The sequence below is a fragment of the Diadema antillarum genome, unplaced genomic scaffold (assembly GCF_040938485.1).
Source record: "Diadema antillarum isolate AM-2024a unplaced genomic scaffold, OU_Dant_1.0 seq00001103_RagTag, whole genome shotgun sequence".
NCBI classification, from domain to species: domain Eukaryota; kingdom Metazoa; phylum Echinodermata; class Echinoidea; order Diadematoida; family Diadematidae; genus Diadema; species Diadema antillarum.
This window is the reverse complement of record NW_027271919.1, coordinates 953805-974368: the sequence shown is the minus strand read 5'-3', so window position 1 is coordinate 974368 and position 20564 is coordinate 953805. Positions and strand designations below refer to the sequence as shown.

The following is a 20564-nucleotide window of genomic DNA, read 5'->3' as shown; positions in this document are numbered from 1 at the left end:
TGCAGCGACCAACCCCAAATCCGGTCTCCAATTTGACTCCCAGGGCCCCTATACCGTTCCCTGAACATGACATCCATGTTTCCACACGTTACAGATAGGTATGCATGCCTCCCTTGTTGTTAAATCATTGACAACAATGTCACCATGAGAAAATTTAATATTCTCCCCTTTTGGAATTGATCGCTCCTTTGGCGCTACGTTAGTGCTTAGTGGCTGCACTTTTGCATGCTTCTGGACATCCTGACCTTCATGTGATAATTCGGGACCCCTCTCGGTACCCTCTCCCACAGGTTTTGCAATTAGAAGCACCCCAGCATCTAAATCCTTTGCATCAACCTGTTCATCACATGACTCACGTCCATGTCCCCCAGCATCAATTTCTGCACCACCCTCATCTACATCAACGCAACCCAGAATCTGCGATCCCCCATCCAAAAGAGATATGACATCCTCCTTCTCCTGTCCAGCTGTATCTAAGGAAAGATCTAGCTGCTGAGCAACCGGGTCAGTGAACATTCCTTGTGTTCCAGCATCAGCACTCCCAGTTTTCAGCCCATCTCCCACTAGCATACAGTCTTCACGGAGAACTAACAGTGCTTCTCTCCTAAGCACTTCAAATCGGCATCCCCGATTTTTCATGTGCAAACGCCTCAACAAAAGACGTTCCCTCTCATCCCGTGTTCCACTGATAAATCGACTGGACAGAGCTCCGTCTCTAAGCTGCCTCAGAGCCGCAGCTTCCTTCTCATCGTCTGCAGCATCTACCAATTTTGCATAAAGACGCATGAGAGCCCTACTGAAGTCTGCTAAGTCTTCACTATCATGTTGAACACGATTATAGAACAAGCATCGCAAATAGTGAGAATTCTCTCGACTAAAACACAGACGGAGAGCTTTTACAATCTCTGTGAAACTCCTCCGCTTCTCGTCAGACAGACAATAAAGAATTTCCTCTCTTGCTGGCCCCGTAAGGTTGCTCACCAAAACCCAAGCCTTCTCCTCATCACTGAAATGGAAAGGTTCAATAATAAAATTGAATCCTTCCATCCAGTTAGAAAAAGGTGTTTCAGTGCCATCTTCACAATACCCACTAAACTTTTCAATCTGAGCATGGCCTAGAGCGAGATTTACACACAACCCTATTGCCTGTCGATATGAGAAGAGCAATTATCACTTTGCACATCCTTATAAACAAACTGTTCACACATGACTAAAGACACAGTTAAACTGACCAATTATAAGACACGTCATTTTCAAACATGAAACGTAATGCCCAAATGTAGGTCAAAATCTGCCTGAAGTCCATTCGGTTTAAACGAAAGTTATCAAATACCGTCTTATTCAGTGCGTGAGATGCCATCAGCTCCAACTGTCACGTCCTGATCGATGTCCTGCTGCTCCTGTGGTACACTCGCGCTGATAGACATCTACGGCAAACTCTCGATGCACCATTTGCTCCAGTCTTCAATCTGCTACCGACGAGCCTAATCATCTTGAAGTTGCCTCACAGAGTAGCGTTGCTCTACCAGGGCTGATCAACGTACACCATCAAGATCACTCCTGCATACTCCTGTCCGCTACCAAAGTGTTGTCAAAGCAGCAGGTCTCCTCGGAGCGAAACGTGGTTCGTTCTTCTGTCATACTCGAGGCTGTTATTCGTCGATCAGGGTTCTTCAACTCGATGAACCGTCAGAACGTCGCAATCCGCCAGGCTGTCATCATCCCACTCCTGACACCATTTGTTGTAAACCGGGTTAATGATGACGCTGACGATGCCAGTCTCCATGAGTTGAAATTGCAATGATTTATTGAGCAAATCAAACAGACAGTCTAAACTCCGCACTATCCTCAGCTACATGTCGAATACAGAGTGAATAACAGATACAGGCCTATTAACTATTCAACATAGCAGAGCTCATAGAGAATACATTTGTATGTCCATTCTCTCTCAAGTGAAAGTGAAGAATCAAGAATCAATCAAATCTGCGTCATTATATTCACATGAAAAATAAAAGTTGCGTTGTGCCCATGCCAACCACACGCACACTGCGCCATTGGCATGGACACAACGCGCCTCAACGCATTGACGCAACAATAACATACCGCATATTTCCATTTACCACACTAGTAAGCCTGGACTGTTGAGAAGCTATCTGATATTAAGCAAATAATCAACGTTGCTGAAGGTGATGGGACAAACTATCACTTCCGAGGCGATCTGGATGTAGCTATCTTTCCGAAGCGCAGCTGAGGAAAGATAGCGTACACATTCAGATCGCCGAGGAAGTGATAGTTTGTCTCATTGCCTGAAACTAAAAGTTGATTATTTGCTTTATATTCCACATCTAGGGTCCTAGAAATTCCCATTTTATTCCACATCTGAAACCGTTTTAGCTGTCTAGGGCTTAGGATACGTGTGCGCGTAGATGACAAAACAATGAATTTGCTGCGCGCACCGTGGACGGCACTGAAGTGAAAGTGCGTTGCACCGTGTACTATCAAGCGACCTAGTTAAATGATAGTCCACAGTGCACCGCACTTTTATTTCGCGCGTACTCATCTCGCGTTAAGACTGCATGGGCTGCCAGAGATCAGCAAAACAAACAGCTGTCTTTATAGATGACAAAACAATGAATTTGCTGCGCGCACCGCGCGACACTGAAGAGAAAGTGCAATGCACTGTGTACTATCAAGTGACCTAGTTCTTCTCAGGTGATGTGATGGGCAAAACTACGCTTTATCACGTGATCAGCTCTTGACCAATCCTATAGCAAGATTCTTAGTATGTGGAATATAAAATTAAATACAAATAATGAATAAGAATCTTGAGCTAGATATGGCGCTATCATTGCAACCTATCAGTTACCTTAGGTGTATACCTTTTAGGCTTTTGCTTTTACTCGGGAGTCTCGGGCCAGCGGTGTAGAATCTGTCTAAAGTTAGATCTTGTTTTAAATTATATTTCTAGGCAGGAGTCCAGACTAGATCTAGACCTATTGACTTCTAGAATCCTACATCCTATAGGTCCTATCATTTTCGGTTGTCGCTAACTTCAGACAAGTCTAACTTAGTAAACCAAACAGAATACAAATCCAGGCGTTTGTAAGCCGTATAGGCCTATAAACTTAATTTTCGTCGCCTGATGTCAACAACCAAAACTTCTGTTCTACTGTTTTAGGTCTAAGTAACCTTGCATAACATTACGCTAACGCCTCATCTACAAAAGTGATTTTCAAATCATACTTTCTTATGATTATGAAACGGATGTTTGCCTCTATCCATGGATTAATATCTAGGTATAATATCACTTAATGAAAAATCAAATTCAGAGTTCCACGCCTAAATTGAATATGGTCAATTCGGTGCTGAATATTGAAGGAGTGAAAACAATATAAGAATTTGACGCATCTTGAAACATTTATTTAGCTGTAGTGTAGGCTGTATGTTTGTCAAAATTATATAGTAGCCAGGAAGTGAATTCCAACTTTGGCAAGTTGTGCACCAAACACTAAAAGAACAAGAAAATCAGTGAATTATCAAAACTTAGATCTTTGATCTGACCTTGTCTTCTGAAATGAACAACATATTTTACGAATATAGAGCGATAGCCTAACTAAATAAAGAATCTAGTAGGCATAGTTAGTTTCGAAATCTGTGCATTTTTTATACCATTTTATTTCACTTACTTGTCTCTAATTGTATATTTATCGTGCGTCAGTGGTGTCTGAATTGCACAAACTGCCGTGCAGCTTCCATTTCCATTTTTACGTTATGTGTGCACCCAACAAAAATTACTGCAAAATGTGTTTTCCTGATCCTTCCTTTGAAGCTTTCATTGGAGATCAATAACCTTAATCACTCAATTTGTCCAAAAGTGAAGAAAAGACATTAAAAGCCGCTGAATTACTTTTCCACAGTGAGTAAAGTGCCGGCGGTCACCGGTCGCGGCGCAGCGGCGGCGCCCGGCTAACTATGCGCGATGGGTACGCTAGGCTGCTGAGCTGCAAGTGCAACTCGCTGGGTAGCTAGCTCGCTGGAAGCCCCCGTTGGCCCCCAGTTATGGCGACCGTTATAGCGCCGCTAGCGGCGGTAGGTGAATAGGTCATCGAAATTGAATCGGTCTATACCACACCTGATATCACCTACACTTTTGCAAGTCCCAATGCTTAATGCTACTAGGTTAACATTACATTTCTTGTGGTCACTGCAGCCCTGTTTTCCTGAAATGTAGAGCACTGTGGGATTTGGATTTAATGTGTAAATGAGTGTACTGGAGTTATTTAGACATATATGATATTATAAGTACGTATTATGCTTGTATGTGTGTAATTGTCCATGAAGTTCTGTTTTCATCTATTAGTACATTTTTTCATAATTTCAAGTGGACTTTGAGATCTATGACAGATTTGAAAACATTGGCAGTATTTGAATATTTGTGTTAAGTGAATTTACTATGAATATTTGATATTGTCAATTTCACACACTGTCTCTCTCATGAACACTCCAACATAAGATTATATTGACTCCTGTCTCTCTAATGAACAGTCCAACATAAAATCATATTGACTCCTGTCTCATTCCTGATTGTGTTGTGCTGCACAATCATCTCAGGCCCAGAGGGCAATATGATTTTTTTACTCATGATAAAATTGACAAAGACATAGGGTTGAATTGTGTAACATGAATTTGTGATCCTCTTGGTCTTCAGATGATGGTGTTGGCGCACTTAGCAGGACTGACTTTTGCAGGCAGAGGTTCAACGCCGAGACGTTTTCAGTTGCAAATGTCCTCAACCAACACATGGATGTACCTGGACAGGAGATATATAACTCAAGTGAGAATTTTGAAGCAAAGTCAGTCATGACTGTGAAATCTACAATCCTTTCTATAGTCACAGTAGGCCCCTTTGGGGTTATAGTTAGTCATAAATTCTTCAGCAGTGTGTGATGATAACATTGTTCCAGGTCTGAATGTACGCCGATAGTCTTATTATTAGGCCTAGTTACATAATTGTAACATACCGTGTATGATGAAAGTATTGATTGCTGGAACTCTTTGATATGAACCACCACTGAATCATGATATATTTCATTTTGTAAACTTTCTTGTACCTTTATGCATCATATAAACATAATAATGCAGGTACATTCGAAGTCTTTGTATCATGATATATTTCACACAATTATTCTCCAAACTTTTTTGTACCTTCATGCATTATACAAACATAATGAAAGTACATTAGATGCCTTTGTTGTACACAAAGAAATCACAAATGTTGCATTTCTGCAGGAATGCAAAACATTTTCCTCTCATGTACAGAATGAGATCTTAATTCTTGACATTTCCACAGAAGATTCTTCCACCATTATATTGTGCAAAGAAATAACCACTATTATTTGTGTGTCTGTTTGTTTAACATGTATGTATGTTTTTTCTTTAAGTCACTGTCAGAATGTGATGAGAAGAAATAAATCTAAAGCTTAAAATGTTTCCTTCAACAGTTGCCCACTTCAAGGACTCCCATCGCTACACCGTCAATGCCACTGCACTGGCCATGAAGTACCTGGCCAAGTATCCCAGCGTTGTAGACTTGGTTCTCCAAGCCCAGAGTGCAGGGGAAGATAGCAGCCCAGAGCAGAGGTTGGAGGAGGCAGAGGATGACTTGGTAGGCATTATATCTCCCTGATCTCTTACTCTTCTTCCGAGCTGTAGTCTGGAGAATATGTAAAGCAATGAAGCATGGTGTGGTGTAGAGTGGTGTGTAGTGTAGTGTATAGTGTAGTGTAGTGTAGTGTAGTGTAGCGTAGTGTAGTGTAGTGTAATGAAGTGTTGTGTAGTATAGTGTACATATGTAGTTTAGTGTAGTGTTTTGTAGTCTAGTGTAGTGTAGTGTAGTGTAGTTTAGTGTTTTGAAGTGTAATGTAGTGTAGTGAAGTGTTGTGTAGTGTAGTGTAGTGTAATGTAGTGTAGTGTATAGTGTAGTACAGTGTAGTGTAGTGTAGTGTGGTGTGGTGTGTGGTGTGGTGTGGTGTAATGTAATGTATACAGTGTACTGTAATGTAGTCAAGTGTAGTGTAGTGAAGTATGATGCTACATTGTATGTAAAGTGGTGTAGAGCAGTAGGGTAGTGTGATGTAATGCACTGTTATGTAATGCAATAATATAAAAAGTAAAATGTAGTTCTAGTGTCATAAAGTTTATAGAGAAGTTTAATGTTGTATAGTGAAGTGTAGTGTATTTAAGCATAGTGTTGTGTAGTGTAATGTAATGAATTGTTTGATGAAAATAAAAGAAGTTGTCTATACAATTGATAGAAATCAATTCAATTCAGTTTAATTTGGTTGAACTGAATTGAATTTAACTGCTTTTAACAGAACTGAACTGAATTTGAATTGAAGATAACAAACAGCAGCAATTGTAAATTAACTGACTGATGGCCTTTGCTTTTAATGTGCTTGAATGATAAATGTGATGTTCACCATGTATTTCTACTGCAGGGTTCATCCCCCACCATGGCTGCCCCCAGGACCATCCCAACTACGAGGAGCTATCCAACGGAGTACGACAAAGTGATGCACAAGTTATCCCAGTTGATCAGCGACTTCAATGATGAGTCAAATGTCGATGGAACGGATGCTGAAGACGTCCCGACAGATAAGAACACCAAGTGGTCTTCCAGACAAAAACCTGATCTTCCAGGGGATACACCCACCATCTCGTCTCCTTCTGGGTCAGGGACTGATGCTAGTAAAGGTGGTAACCGTGGTAACGATGAGGTCGTCCCCACCATCACCCCTCCCCTCGCCATGACAGGAGATAAGTCTAAAGTCGTCACATCCGCGTCTGAAGTGGATCCCATTCTAAACGGAGACCTGACGGACCGACTGAAGAACCTGGGCTTCCCGGATTCCTGGCTGTACCCGGCAGAAGAAGAAGACACTGAGGATGATGGGGTCAAAGGTCAGCACGGTCGGCGTCAAAATAATGAAAATTTTGACAAACTATCGGATGAAGACATCAATGCCCTCTTGGGTTTATTGCTGACTGGCAAGCAGGCAGAAAAAGGCAGTGATACTAAGCGCCACACCAAGCGTAGTGTAGCCACACTCAGGGAGGCGATGTCAAAGGTCAGACTGACAGGTCAAAGGTCACGGCGCCACGCTGGCCTGCATGATGCAGGAGGTATCCAGAGGGTCATCTCGACTGGAACTCTGGCTCCTACGCTTCCTGAAATCTTGGACGGTCTTCCAAGCACCCCAAACAGCATTGATGTCATCTTTGCAACCTACTGGTTCTATCCGAAGCCACACAAGGTAAGAAGCAATACTCACATTATGCCATTTATTTGATAAGTTTGAATTTCCTTAAAGAAGAAATCCACACCCTAAAATGAATGGACTTCAAAAGAATGAGAAAAATATTCAATATAGCATGATACAAGAATGACAAAAAATGGATAAGAATTAAGGAAGATATGACATTTTGAAATTTCACAATCTTTTGGAAAACATTTTTTGATATGTCCTTTGATGGATATACAAATGAGCAAGTTAATAATGTCATATGCCCACAATTTTTCATGCATGTTATATATGAAAGTCAGAAAAATTGTTATTTTTAGCTAATACAAGTAAAAGCATATTGTTCACATCAAAAGATATATCAGAGTTAACACTTGTTCTTTTCTCTTTTTTGGTGGTTTTAAAGACAAGTTTTATATTTATACAGATGAAATAAAAGATTTTTGTCATTTCTGCATATGGAATGAATAAGAAATTGTGAGAGCATGACATCATCAACTTGCTGATTTGAATATTCATAAGGACTGGTCAAGAAATGTTTTCTGAAAAAATGTGAAATTTCAAAAAGTCATATCTTCCTTATTTCTTATCTGATTTTTGTCATTTTTGTATTGTTCTGCAGGGAATATTTTTCTCTTTGTGTTGATGTTATATTATTTTTGGGATGGATTTCCTCTTTAAGAACGTCTAATGTTGAAATTCTAGCTTTAAAAGAATTAATGGCAGTGAACTAAGTTTTTTTTTTTTTTTGTTCCTGGCAACTCTCATAGCTTTGTTTTGTATTTGATGTGTGGTTTTCAGTCTTTTGTCAGTGAAACCATATATTTACATTTATGTTTACAAGTTGTTTCTAGTTATAGATGGTGCTGTTTGCTGAAACAAAGTAAATAATTGCATACCAAAGGGATTTGCATATAATTATAGTTCAAAAGCAGTCTTTGACTGATCTTGATTTAGTATGAAGAAAATGTTGGCTTAGATTTTCTACATGATCTTAAATTCAATATAAATTTCTTTGATAGGGAAACAAAGTCAGCATGCTTTGACTATGTTAAACCTTTGGATATATGATTTTATTATCTGTTTTATACATTTTTTTTCAGCTTATCACAGAAGAAGAACAAAAATGCCTGGATTCCTGGATGGAAAATGAAGAACAGAGAATGGATCCAAGCAGTAAGTAATGAAAAACAAGTTTCTGTACAGGCCTGATACTGCAACTGAATCATTTGGAGAATCTAGTGTACTAAAACACGAACAACCAATTTCTGCACAATCACTGCTCCAACAAAAACTTTAATTATGTAATCAAAGATAGTATAGTTACGTTCAGACGGGAGCCCTTAACCTCGAAGTTAGGAAACTTCGAGGTTAGAGCTTGTAGTTAGGGACCGTGAAGACGCACTCGTAGTTAGCAAACTTCGAGGTTTGCTCGATGTTTCGAGCCACGAGAAATCTTATGGTTAGCGCTCTAACCACGAGCCGCGGGGGGTCCCCACTCGTAGTTAAGCACCGTGTGGACACAAAAAACAACGAACTCGAAGTTAAGAGTGACCTCGCCGTAAACTCCAGCCCCCCCACAATTTCCCTCTGCTTCCGGGTCAACCTCCCAAACGTACACCACAAATACACTACACGTGAAAAACCTATGACGCACGACACAACAACATCATCTTTTCTTCCCATGCGCTTGATCTCTGAAACTGAACATGTCGAACTCGCTACTGTATTCTATATTCTTCTCCGACGCTAAAAAAGAAATGTTTTCGACGAATATCTTCATAAAGGCATAAAGTCATCAGTGCAGTGCTATCTCTGCATATCATGACAGAGAAAAAGAGTACCTGTAAGCGAGTCCGACAGGGTTGGACTAAAGAATAAATAGACGCCTTGTTAGCAATGTGGGCTTAAACTTCCGGTTTTGTGGTTTTAACATCGAGTGGGACCCACTCGTAGTTACGGGGGGCAGAAGCTTAACCTCGAAGTTTCGTAACCTCGAGGTTACGATTCGTCGTGTGGACACACGTCGTAGTTAGGGGGCAAGAGCTAAACCTCGAGGTTTCCTAACCTCGAGGTTAGGGCCTACCGTCTGAACGTAACTAGTGTGAGAGAGAATGATGAAAAAGGCTATTTTTTATACTGATTTTTTGAATGAACAAACTACATTATGTATGCCGCAAACTACATTTTTGTTGTAGTAACACTGTTTTTCTTTGTCAAGAAGCACAATATTTCCTTGATATCCTTTGTTTTATAATAGACATATAACAAAAATATATGTTGATGATGCTTAAAGTATGAAATGCTTTCTTCATTTTGTGTACCTACTATGTATCTTTGAAAGGCAAATACAAGAGAAATATATTTCATGAGGCAAATCTCTCGTTTGAAGAAGCTACACCCCTGTAGACAATGCCAGTGTATATCTTGGCAATCAAGGACTTAAAAACCAAAGATATAAAACACCTGTTTCTTGACCCTGGCCTAATCTAAGCATCTGTCACCACCACAGGGGGGAGGAGATTGTTTTGGTTTTGGCATGGGCTGTGTAGCTCCATCGATGGTGCGTGTGTGTGTCGACAAACTTCTACAATGCTCTCCTTCTTATTCCTGTATTTTTGTTATTTATGGGTCAAATTTTTTCATTCGAAATTCAAAATGGATGACTATAGAATTTCTCAATAGAATATAAAATCTAAAACTTAAGAAAGAATAGAGAAAATTGAGTGCATTTTGAATGGTCTGCCACAGGCAGATATCCTTATCATGCTCTTACGTAATATGACAGCTGTTGCGGTCATTAAACCCTGCTTGGCCTCCAGGTTTGCCACGCCTGAGTAGAAAGTTATTTTGCAGTGAGCAAGTACATCAACTCCCAACTCTCAAACGAGGAATCGTTAGGGGCTATAGCACCCTATCAGCTTCGTTTGGCGATGGGGTCTCGCCTCAAACGGGGGTTTGACGGCATGATATAATAAACGCGTTCTTTTTGGAATGATAAGAAATGCAAGGAAGATATGACTTTGATGTATATTACTCCTTCAAACTGAATTCTGATTTTCATTCTAGCTTCGTTTTGCCCACTCTGTACGTTGCAACTTTGAAGCTGATGCACTTTCCCAAACTTGGCCTAAATGCAGTATTTTGGTTTTATTTTTTTCTTCAAATGAGGAAAGTGTAAAAGAAAACACGCAAAGGAGGTTGGGGAATTCCCGATTACAATGGCATCTATTTCACTTTCACTTTCCAGATGAGTTCTATGGTCTGGACCACGACGCCTATGAAAATGTTGCATCCCAGTACTGCAGCAAACAAGGTATTAATTGTCTTAGATCTCTTTCTATAGTGCCGCGGTCTTCTTTTAACCTGTTGAGGACGGACTGATTTTGCTACAGCACACATTTCCCATAGACACTTGCCCGAGTATGTTCGGGACTCGATCATCCTCGACAGGCTAACCCTTCTCATGCTCGAGTTTGCAGATGAACAACTATAAAATGAGAAGAACTGAAGATTATAATTATAGCATGGCTGATGTACAGTGTACCCCATCCCCCCCTCCAAAAAAAAAACCCACCACCCCATAACAACAGCAATACTAAAACAAAACAGAGCCCATAAACACAGGTTTATAGTTTAGAAGAAATGGGGCATATGATTGAAAACAAATGTTTAAGATAACCTTTGATTTAAGCTCTTTCAGTGATACTCAAAGAAAGCTTGTAGTTATTTATTAATGTATCACTGAGTGACATGACCATGAAAATTTAATGTCAAAAACTATTTGCTAATCTTGTTGGCTTCAACACTGAGCCAATCAGGAAAAGAAAGATAGACATATGTTAATATACTCTTAGGATAAACAGAAATCTAAAATAAGACCTTATTGTATGTAATCACTGGGGCGTATGATTAAAAACGAATGTTCAAATTTTATTTTAAACATGTGTTTTCAATCTTATGCCCCATTGCTTCCACACAAGAAGCTTTTGTTTTAGGATTCTGTTTCATTTCCAGGAGAACTGCATTTGCTTAATTTTGTGTGAAGCATCAATACCTAGAGTGATACCAATGAATACATGCTTGAAAGCATTATCAAAACAGCATTCTTTAATTATCAGTACCTTTCCAAATAAGTCATTTTTTGATCAGCTGCTTTTATATCCAGTGGTTCTCTTGGATGCAAGTTTATATGTGTTAACTCATTCACATGAAACTCGGTAGCAGTGCAGTGTTGGTGTTGTATATTGTTAAAGTGAAGGGTTTGTTTGCAAAAACCGATAAGTCCATTTTTGAAGATTTTGAAGTACGATCTCTGTCATAAAGTACGAAATAATACCTTTTAAATGATATATTGGTCACTACATATAAAGGTATATTTTTGAAGTTATGGTCAAAAGAAGCAAAAATTTTCTTATTATTCTCTTTATTTTTCTTGGCCTTTAATCGCAAATATCTCCATTTGGCAAATATGGACTTATCGGTTTTTGCAAACAAACTCTTCAAGTCTTTCCTTGTCTGGAGTGCAAATTGAGATAATATATACTCTATGCATTGTGGACTATACTGGGGTGGATCCAGGAATTCCGCAAAAAGGGGGGGGGGGGGTGGGGCACACGCCCCCCTCCATTTTTTCTTTTTATTTCTTTTGTTTTAACAAAAATAAAGGGGGGAGGGTGCACGCCCGATTCACCCCCACCTGGATCCGCCACTGCTATATAAGCGTTGAAAATTGTCGTTCTTGCATGTATAAAAAGGAAAAACAGTGTGCACCTTGAAGTTAAAGGTAGATATACAATTGTGTACAGTTCCATAATGTCTGTGATAAAACTGCTTCTCTATAATTCTTGCAGCCAAAGATGCTCCGACCCCATCACCCAAAGAGATAAACCCCCTCAATCTGTACCCCTTTAACCTGGACGCCGGTGAGATGACCGTCTACCGCCTCCGGCTCTCCTGTGACTGCGGCCTGGAGGAGGCACGACAGACCAATCCCGCTGCCCGCTGTAGCCGCATTCTACCCTACGAGCAGCAACAGTGGGGTGCCTACATGGGCACGTACGGTAACAGCTACTTTGGGCCCAGGGAGGCAAGAAGACACCGGTAATAGAGTTGTGGGGAAAGGCGTGGCATGAATATCGCTCTATACTGTAATAAGGAAGAATGAAATTCGAAGGATTAATGTATTTAATGTTCACTCAAGTGCCACTCTTGTAGAAAACTTTGTCATGTCAGGCGTGCTGGGATGCTTACAGTTAAGAGTGTTAATTTAGTTCAGTCTTTCAGTGGATAAATATCTGAAATGATACGCCATTCCTTATTTGCATATTGAACAGGTACATGCTTTGTTTGCTTTTCCCCTCATGGAATATCTGATTTATTGAAGTAAATACATCTTCAACTCATGGGGGGCATTTCATGAAGCGTTTTGGTCGGATATTTTTCTGACAAACTGTTACAAGCTATTGAAATCCTTGCATCTGATTGGCTGAGAGCAAATTTGTCTGACAACTTTGTCAGACAAAATGCTTCATGAAATGCCCCCATGTACTGCAAGGGTCATATATTTTTGCCAACAATTGTTTTTTGCTTGCCTATTGCACCATGTAAATTGGTTTTCCATGCACAATTCCAAGTAACCCTGGTTAATTTTTACAGTGCTCAGAAAAGATGATAATATCTTTAACGTTAACATTAATATCTTTAACATTTTCTTTTTCTTTCCCATTTTTTAGGGAGAAAGATGAAATCAGAGAAGCTCTACTGCATGTTAACACACAATATCAATCAAAAAGAGGAAAGAAAGAGAAAATATTAAGGAAAGAAAGAGAAAATATTAAGGAAAGAAATAAAGAAAGATCGAAGAATGAAAAACAGATTTGAGTGAGGGGGGGGGAAGGGAGAGAAGGCAGAAAAAACAATGACAAAAGAAATAGATAAAGGAATGAAGGAAGAAGGAAAGAAAGATGGAAGAAAGATGAATAGTGTCTGGAGTAAATACATGGTGATGTTAGTTTATGCAATGTGCTTCAAATACAGTATGATAGACATGGAAACACTGGCATTGATTTCAAAGCATACCAGAATATGGCATCTTAGAGGTTAGCAAACGTGGGGCCTGCATATTATTTGGGTGCCAGATGAAAGTTAGGGGGATAGACAATTATATATGTGGACTGAGTGAATTAATGCAGCAATATTAGTAGAACACATCAGTGAAGTTTGAGGGAAATTGGACAATCCTTTCAAAAGTCATAAATTTTTGAAATTTGGTGCTGCCATTAGGCTACAACTGTTTTTGACTTTACTGCTGGACAACAATATAGAGATATTAAACTAGAATGCAACATATTTTCATTTTCCGGCTTAATGTAAAAGCACTTGACTTTCCTCTTTCACAAAGCAGGGAGAATGATATTGCCCTGGTGATATGTGAGTAACAAGTAGAGAGCATTGGTACTCTTCATAAAAAAAAGAGCTCATATCACCCATACACCTGTATGTGAAAGAAGAAATATATCTACATGTATAAAAAAAAAAGAGAAACAGTAAATCAATTCTAGGAACAGATCTTCAGTATGGTTTTTAGAACCACAGGACTTTTGTTCTTCATTTGATGAAGGCATACCATGGCCATAAGAAGAGTATAACTTTGTATGTTTGTATAGTATGTCTGTAAACAGAGCCGATTTTACAATGGATAGGTAGGCCTGTATTTTGGAGGTGCCTCTTCACATGATGAAAGCATCAGTATATTTTGGTAAAGAATGATATATGAATGTGCATAAAATTTGTATAGATGATAAATGTAATAATATTGCAGGAAATGTTAGCTTGAGGTATAATTACATGGGTTGAGTCATATTATTGGCAGATCTGCATCAGGTATGAAATTGTGTCTGAATGATGACGTAATATGATGTGGAGTCTATGGCCTTATATTAGTGTTTATTCTAGGCTGAACAGCTCAAAAAATTACTTTGACATGTACTGATATGTTATCAGTACTGTTGACAAGTTTAATAGTCTAAAACCAGCATCAGCCAAGCTGTTTTCTTCTTAGTCATGGTTGTAAGTGTGATCAGAATGGACAGTACTATAGTTTTGATGTGTGTACCACTTTAACAGTCCGAGACCTCTTTGTATGAATTTCATGAGCAATGCGCGAGTATTGTCTACTGAGATTGCCTGTGTATTTAAAAATTTAGATAAATTGTCATAATTAAGATTTAGTGCTTTGGGAATTGGCTCAAATATGTAAGTGTAGCCAGGATAAGTACTTTAAATGCTGAATAGTTTGCAATATGGATTTCTTTTTGAGCTGTGCTTGCAGAGTGCAAAACTAAAACAAACAAACTAACAAAAATACCCACCATTTTTTTAGATATCAAAAATGTATAGAAAGAATATCAGCTGAGAATTTATGAAGTACCAGTTACGAAATTCACTGATATTGGTCCGGCTTGAAAAATTACTTAACCCATTGAGGACGGACTGATTTTGTTATAACACACATTTCCCATAGACACATGCCCCCATGCTCAGGACTCGTCCTCAACGGGTTAATATGTAAATTTTTCGCTTTTGTGGTATATTGTATTATGCAGCAGTGTGCTTAAATTGTCACACACACATTACACCTTGTAGTTTGAAGCTCTGAGTGATATTTTGGCATTGTTCATGTTAAGGCACATTGAGATAAAACAAAAATAATATGATGTCCTGCCTTGTACCGCTGTACAGAGACTAATGCATAGTTACTGTACATCCTACTGCAATGTAGTTTAATGATTTTACACCTTTCCTTCAGAGTGTGATGTGGAAATTTGAACTGAAACTCATCAGTTACATCTCAGACACTTTGGTGCTCTTGTATCTCAAAATATGTCGCTCATTTTTTTTCTCTTTCTATACCTTATTTTGTCCTGATCTACCAAAAGGAGGTGCTTATAAATATCCTTTGTAATGTATACATTGTAAATATTCAGACACAATATACAGTACCTGTATACCGAATGGGATTCCAGGAACAGTACTAGACTACAGGTGTGTGTCAAGCCTGTTTCAAATAGGAGAGTGGCTATGATGTACAACCTCCTCTAGAAACCTACCAAAGAACTATTCTACATCCACCTGTATAGGTCTACAGTTTGCGAATACTAGGTGCATTTCAGTATATGGAATGCACTTTGCATTAACTATTGCTATGTTAGGCCAGCCTGGGCAAGCTTTATGGTTGTCAGGCATAATTTGCTATAAAGGTACATACATATAGAATTTGAGTGTCGTAGTAAACTTGTCTAATGAGTTGCTAGCTTGGTGTGCTTTTTGAAAATGGGAAGGATGAAGGACAGCTGTTAGTGCTATGTCTTCAGGTGGGATGATTATTTCTATGGGGCTTTCTTTACCCTTATTTGCACAGCGTTTCAAGGTGATTGTTTACACTTGTCAAAACTCTATTCAGAAATCACCTGCTGGAATGTTCCTATGCAAGATTTCTCAATTTTGTGCAAACATGTGGGCTGCAAGGAGACACAAAATCAAAGAAAAAAACATGAGGGGGATTTTTTAGATAAAATGTCAGTGTACAAGTGAAGGGTTTGTTTGCAAAAACCGATAAGTCCATTTTTGAAGATTTTGAAGTACGATCTCTGTCATAAAGTACAAAATAATACCTTTTAATTGATATATTGGTCGCTACATATGCAGGTATATTTTTGAAGTTATGGTCAAAAGAAGCAAAAATTTTCTTATTATTCTCTTTATTTTTCTTGACCATTAATTGCAAATATCTCCATTTGGCAAATATGGACTTATTGGTTTTTGCAAACAAACTCTTCAAGTGTTGGAGAGTACTGCCAGCATGATATGACTAGATACAAGGGGTGCATACACTCACAGATCATTTTGTGAGACTTTGTCCTGATGTGAAACGAGGTGTCGGAGTCTCCGATCTTTCAGCATTAATTATTTCCCTCCAAATTGAAGACTGTAGTAATACTGCAAAGGAAGCTTTTAAAGGACAAGTTCACCTTCATAGACATGTGGGTTGAGTGAATGCAACAATATTAGTAGAACACATCAATGAGAGTTTGAGGAAAATTGGACAATCCGTTCAAAAGTTGTGAGTTTTTGAAGTTTCTGCTCAGTCACGGCTGGATGAGAAGACTACTATAGCTTGTGATGTCATATGAGTACAACTATATAAAGAAAGTATAAAGAAAATTCAAGATATTCTCACTTTTCTCGCATAATAAAAGAACACTCAACTTCTCTCTTTCAGAAGGCAGGGGGAATAATATTACCCTTAACATACATCAGTAGCAAGTCGACGAAATGTGCATTTTATTCAAAAAGTAGAATTTTGTGAAATTCTCTTTTTATTTTCCTGACATAGTTGTATGCATGTGACATCATACACTGTAGTAGTCTTCTCTTCCAGCAGTGACTGCACAGATACTTAAAACATTCGTAACTTTTGAACGGATTGTCCAATTTTCCTCAAACTTACACTGATGTGTTCTACTAATATTGCTGCATTCTCTCAATCCTTATGTATATGATGGTGGACTTGTCCTTTAAGAAGGTGCGTGGGATGGCATGCCTTGAGTAAGAATGTCTGTGTTTTTGCTTGTATCATTTTGTAAGCTATGCAAACATTGATTTTTGCAAGTTGACTTTATGGGCTGAAAAGTAAGTGTGTGTTTTTTTCTTTGTTGTAAACCTCGGACACATCTACTTCGTGTTGTAGGCTCACTATGAAATATCACTGATTTCTTGACCCTCTCATGCTTTGGGAAAGTGCTTGTTTTTCAAATCTTATGAAACTTTTATAGATTTTTGTCACCCTGGCCATGCATGTAATGAGCAAAGCTGTAGAGAAAATACTGAGCTTTGCTTTGATGTAAATTGAATGCCAACTCTATGACTGCTTTTGTTTCAAACGACCAGAAAAGTGGACCACTTCCCGATGTGCTCCAAAAGCACACCAAAAGCGAACCAAAAGTTCACATGTGAAGAATACGTGTAACATGTATGCATACATCATAATGCAACAAGTTTTTCTCTTTGTTCTGTACATTTGTAAGTAGTTCAAGTGCACCGGGTGAATGACCCTCTTGCTACAAAATGTGTTCCCTCCCTTTAAAAATTACTCATGAGGTATGCTTTCTTAATAGAGCGCTTGAATGCTCCAAATCTGGTGCAGTACAGTTCAGTTACCTACGCTTTGGTTCGGTTTGCTTTGGTTCGCTTTTGCGTGCTCGAACGCACTCAGTACAGTACTCTACTGAGATTTGGGATGCAATTCTTACACAATTAACACCTACCAAAACAGTACTATCCAACGAAAAAAATGCGTCAGGAGAAATATGTTTATTTTTTTTTCTACAGTATAATGCAAACTGTGTATGTGAAAACACTTGTGCAATTTCTGTGACGGCATGTAAGCACTTTGTACCACATACATCATTATATCTCACACAACTACATGTGTAGCAACCCTCTTTGTGTGTATCCATCAATCCAAAAAAAAAGGGCTCCCCAGGACAGCCAAAAAATTACAGCATGGCATGTTCAAAAACAATTCTTTTTGTTTGTTTGTTTGTTTGTGTGTTAAATATAGCTAGAAAAGCTCTGATTATATATGCAAATTTATAAGAGAAAATTGCCAATGATAAGTTACTATGCCTAGTTTATATCTTGTCGAAGTACCACTGTATATATAGGGTAACTGATGAATTGTTCCGTATTACTGGTTTGTCATTTCTTTTCATTCTGATTTGAAACAGAAAAACAAAATATACTTGATGATAACTGACTTTTATGACACATTTTCTATCGCAACTTTCTTTGTGTTTTATGGATTGGGAAAAGGACCCTTTCATATAATTCAAAGCATTAAAGGATTTTCTTCAAATGACTTTTAATAGAGCTTCATCTAACAACACATCTTACTGAGCATGTGTCATAGTAAAGAAGACAAAATACATTTTAAGTAAATGAATCAATACAAGGAATTGAAATGTTTACAACTCACACATCAGGGCATTTCAAGATTTTTAGCTGCTTCTTCCAATCAAGAAACTTGACTCGTTGAAAAGAGAGTTCATTTTGTGCCTGCACGGAAAATCTTGTCGCTGTATTCTCTCTGAACCTTGTGACCCCTGGAATTCTGGTACATAGATTTTGTTTGTACAGATGCAAAGTTTTGTTTGTTTGTTTGTGTGAAGCTGGGGTTTAAATATAAATCATGCCATTATGGGTGGTGGATTAAGGAAAACAGGTACTGTGGTGGACTAATCTATTTTTGAAGAAAAATAAAAGGACAAAAAATGACATGTGAAGCGTGGTATTGTGTCTGTGTAAAGTCCATTCTGAGAGCTGCTACATAGGCACAGTCAAACTTGCAAAAGATCAAGAAATTTAAGATTGTGATCTTTAAGATCTCAAAGTTTTGCCAGTGTGACCAAAAACTTCTTGCAAAACTTCTTGCAAAACTCTCCACTCAAATGAGGGATATTTCCCCCATGCCATCCCTACCAAACTTCCTGATCTTTTGCCAGTGTGACCGCACGGCAAAAGATCGCGAAGACTCTGCGATCTTAAACTTCTCGCTCTTTTACCAGTCTGACCACACCTCATAAGATTCTTTGGCACATGCGTCTCGATTTAGCTTAAAACAAAAATACAGAAAGTTACACATGTCATCAAAATACTCTGAAGATTTCATCCTTTGAGAAATATTCCCCTACCCTGACCACATATTCAACTACTCACATGGAAATACAAGTATTCACATCACAAGAGTCACATAAAATCTTTCTTCTCTCAAAATGACAAAATAATCACTTTATTTTCACATGATTTCATTACACAATTCTTGTAGACATTACATCGTAAAATGTGTCTTTGTTAGTGACACAGACATATTAAAAAGAAGAGAAAGAAACAACAAAAATACTATATATATAATACAATACACCTGTACATAACATCACAATTATCTTTCTTGCCAGTCACATTATACATATATTCCTCAAATACTGTTTATGCCTCAAAAGATGGTTCAGCACCCTTTGGCATATCCAATTAAAAGCACAGAAATATGAGTGAAGCACCTCTTGTGTAGCACCAATGTCGTTCCATGCAACAATGAAGGTACAGGTTGCCACTGTTGCAGCATTATACCAAAATTGCCAGAAACTTTTATAAATATGCTCATAAAATATATATAAACCCTCCAATTTCAGCAAACAGCAAGTTCACTTTGACAGACATTGAAATGAAGGAACAGAGGGAAAATTTCAGTGGAAATCAAACGCTACAAAAATAAATAAAACTATTGACAACGAGGGATTTCAGTTATTGAACACAAATTGTAAGGTGCAGATACATAACAAACATAGCATCATATTGGGGTAAAGTAATAAAAGAAAATGAAAATGAAAATCAAAGTCCATCAAACTTGACAACCAAAGCTCTAAAATTTTAATTGATCAAATAAACACTGGCAAGTAAACATCATCTTCTGGAACATGCTAAGAGTAGGCAGTGTTGAAGCTTACGTTAACTTCATTCATTGTTGCTCATCAACACTTCTACTGAAATTATCTTACTATATATTTTCTACCGGCTCATTCTTGTTCATAATAGAATATCCCAAAACTACTTTCTATAATCCATGTAAGACTACTGTACGAAGAAAACACCAAACAAAACCTGTATCTCTATACTCCACTTTAACACCAAGACATGAATGCACAGAAATATTTGTAAAAATGATAACAAAAATTTAGTCATATACACTTGCTCTTAATAATAAATACATGAAGAGGACATCATTGAGCAGATAAAACTTGCAAAATGTCTTGGCCCTGGCTCTTGCCAAATTTCAATATCTATACAGAGATTTGATGACTCAATTTCATATCATGGCAAGCAATGGGCTTTACTGTCACAAACACTGTTCAGTTATAATTAGAACTGCATGTGTTGCAAAATCAACAAAACTATTTTGTTGCTGACATGGGCAAGTCAGTGCATAGAATCATTACGATGGCAAGACTGATTACATGTGTTTGTCTATCTAAAGTTTGTATTCTTTTTTTTTGTGCAGTCACATAGCGACAATCCACTATTTCTCTACTTCAAACTATGTCATGTACGAAAGTCAGTATGCAAAGTAAAGACATTATGTGTTGTGCAACATTCAATTTGCTTTTCATATCTTATTAGCTAAGTTTGATCAAAATCACTGCACTC

The 20564-nt window shown here is 38.2% G+C and overlaps 1 protein-coding gene across 1 annotated transcript in view; it reads left to right on the top strand.

Annotated features, from left to right (window-relative positions):
• LOC139743690 (uncharacterized) overlaps positions 1-12408 on the top strand; it is a 40751-nt gene extending 28343 nt beyond the window's left edge. The window contains exons 9-14 of the mRNA XM_071654149.1: positions 4709-4848; positions 5516-5665; positions 6498-7313; positions 8405-8477; positions 10552-10617; positions 12155-12408. Of these exons, the coding sequence (XP_071510250.1) occupies positions 4709-4848; positions 5516-5665; positions 6498-7313; positions 8405-8477; positions 10552-10617; positions 12155-12408 (1499 nt within the window). The remainder of the gene's footprint in view (positions 1-4708; positions 4849-5515; positions 5666-6497; positions 7314-8404; positions 8478-10551; positions 10618-12154) is intronic.
• The last annotated feature ends 8156 nt before the right edge of the window (positions 12409-20564 follow it).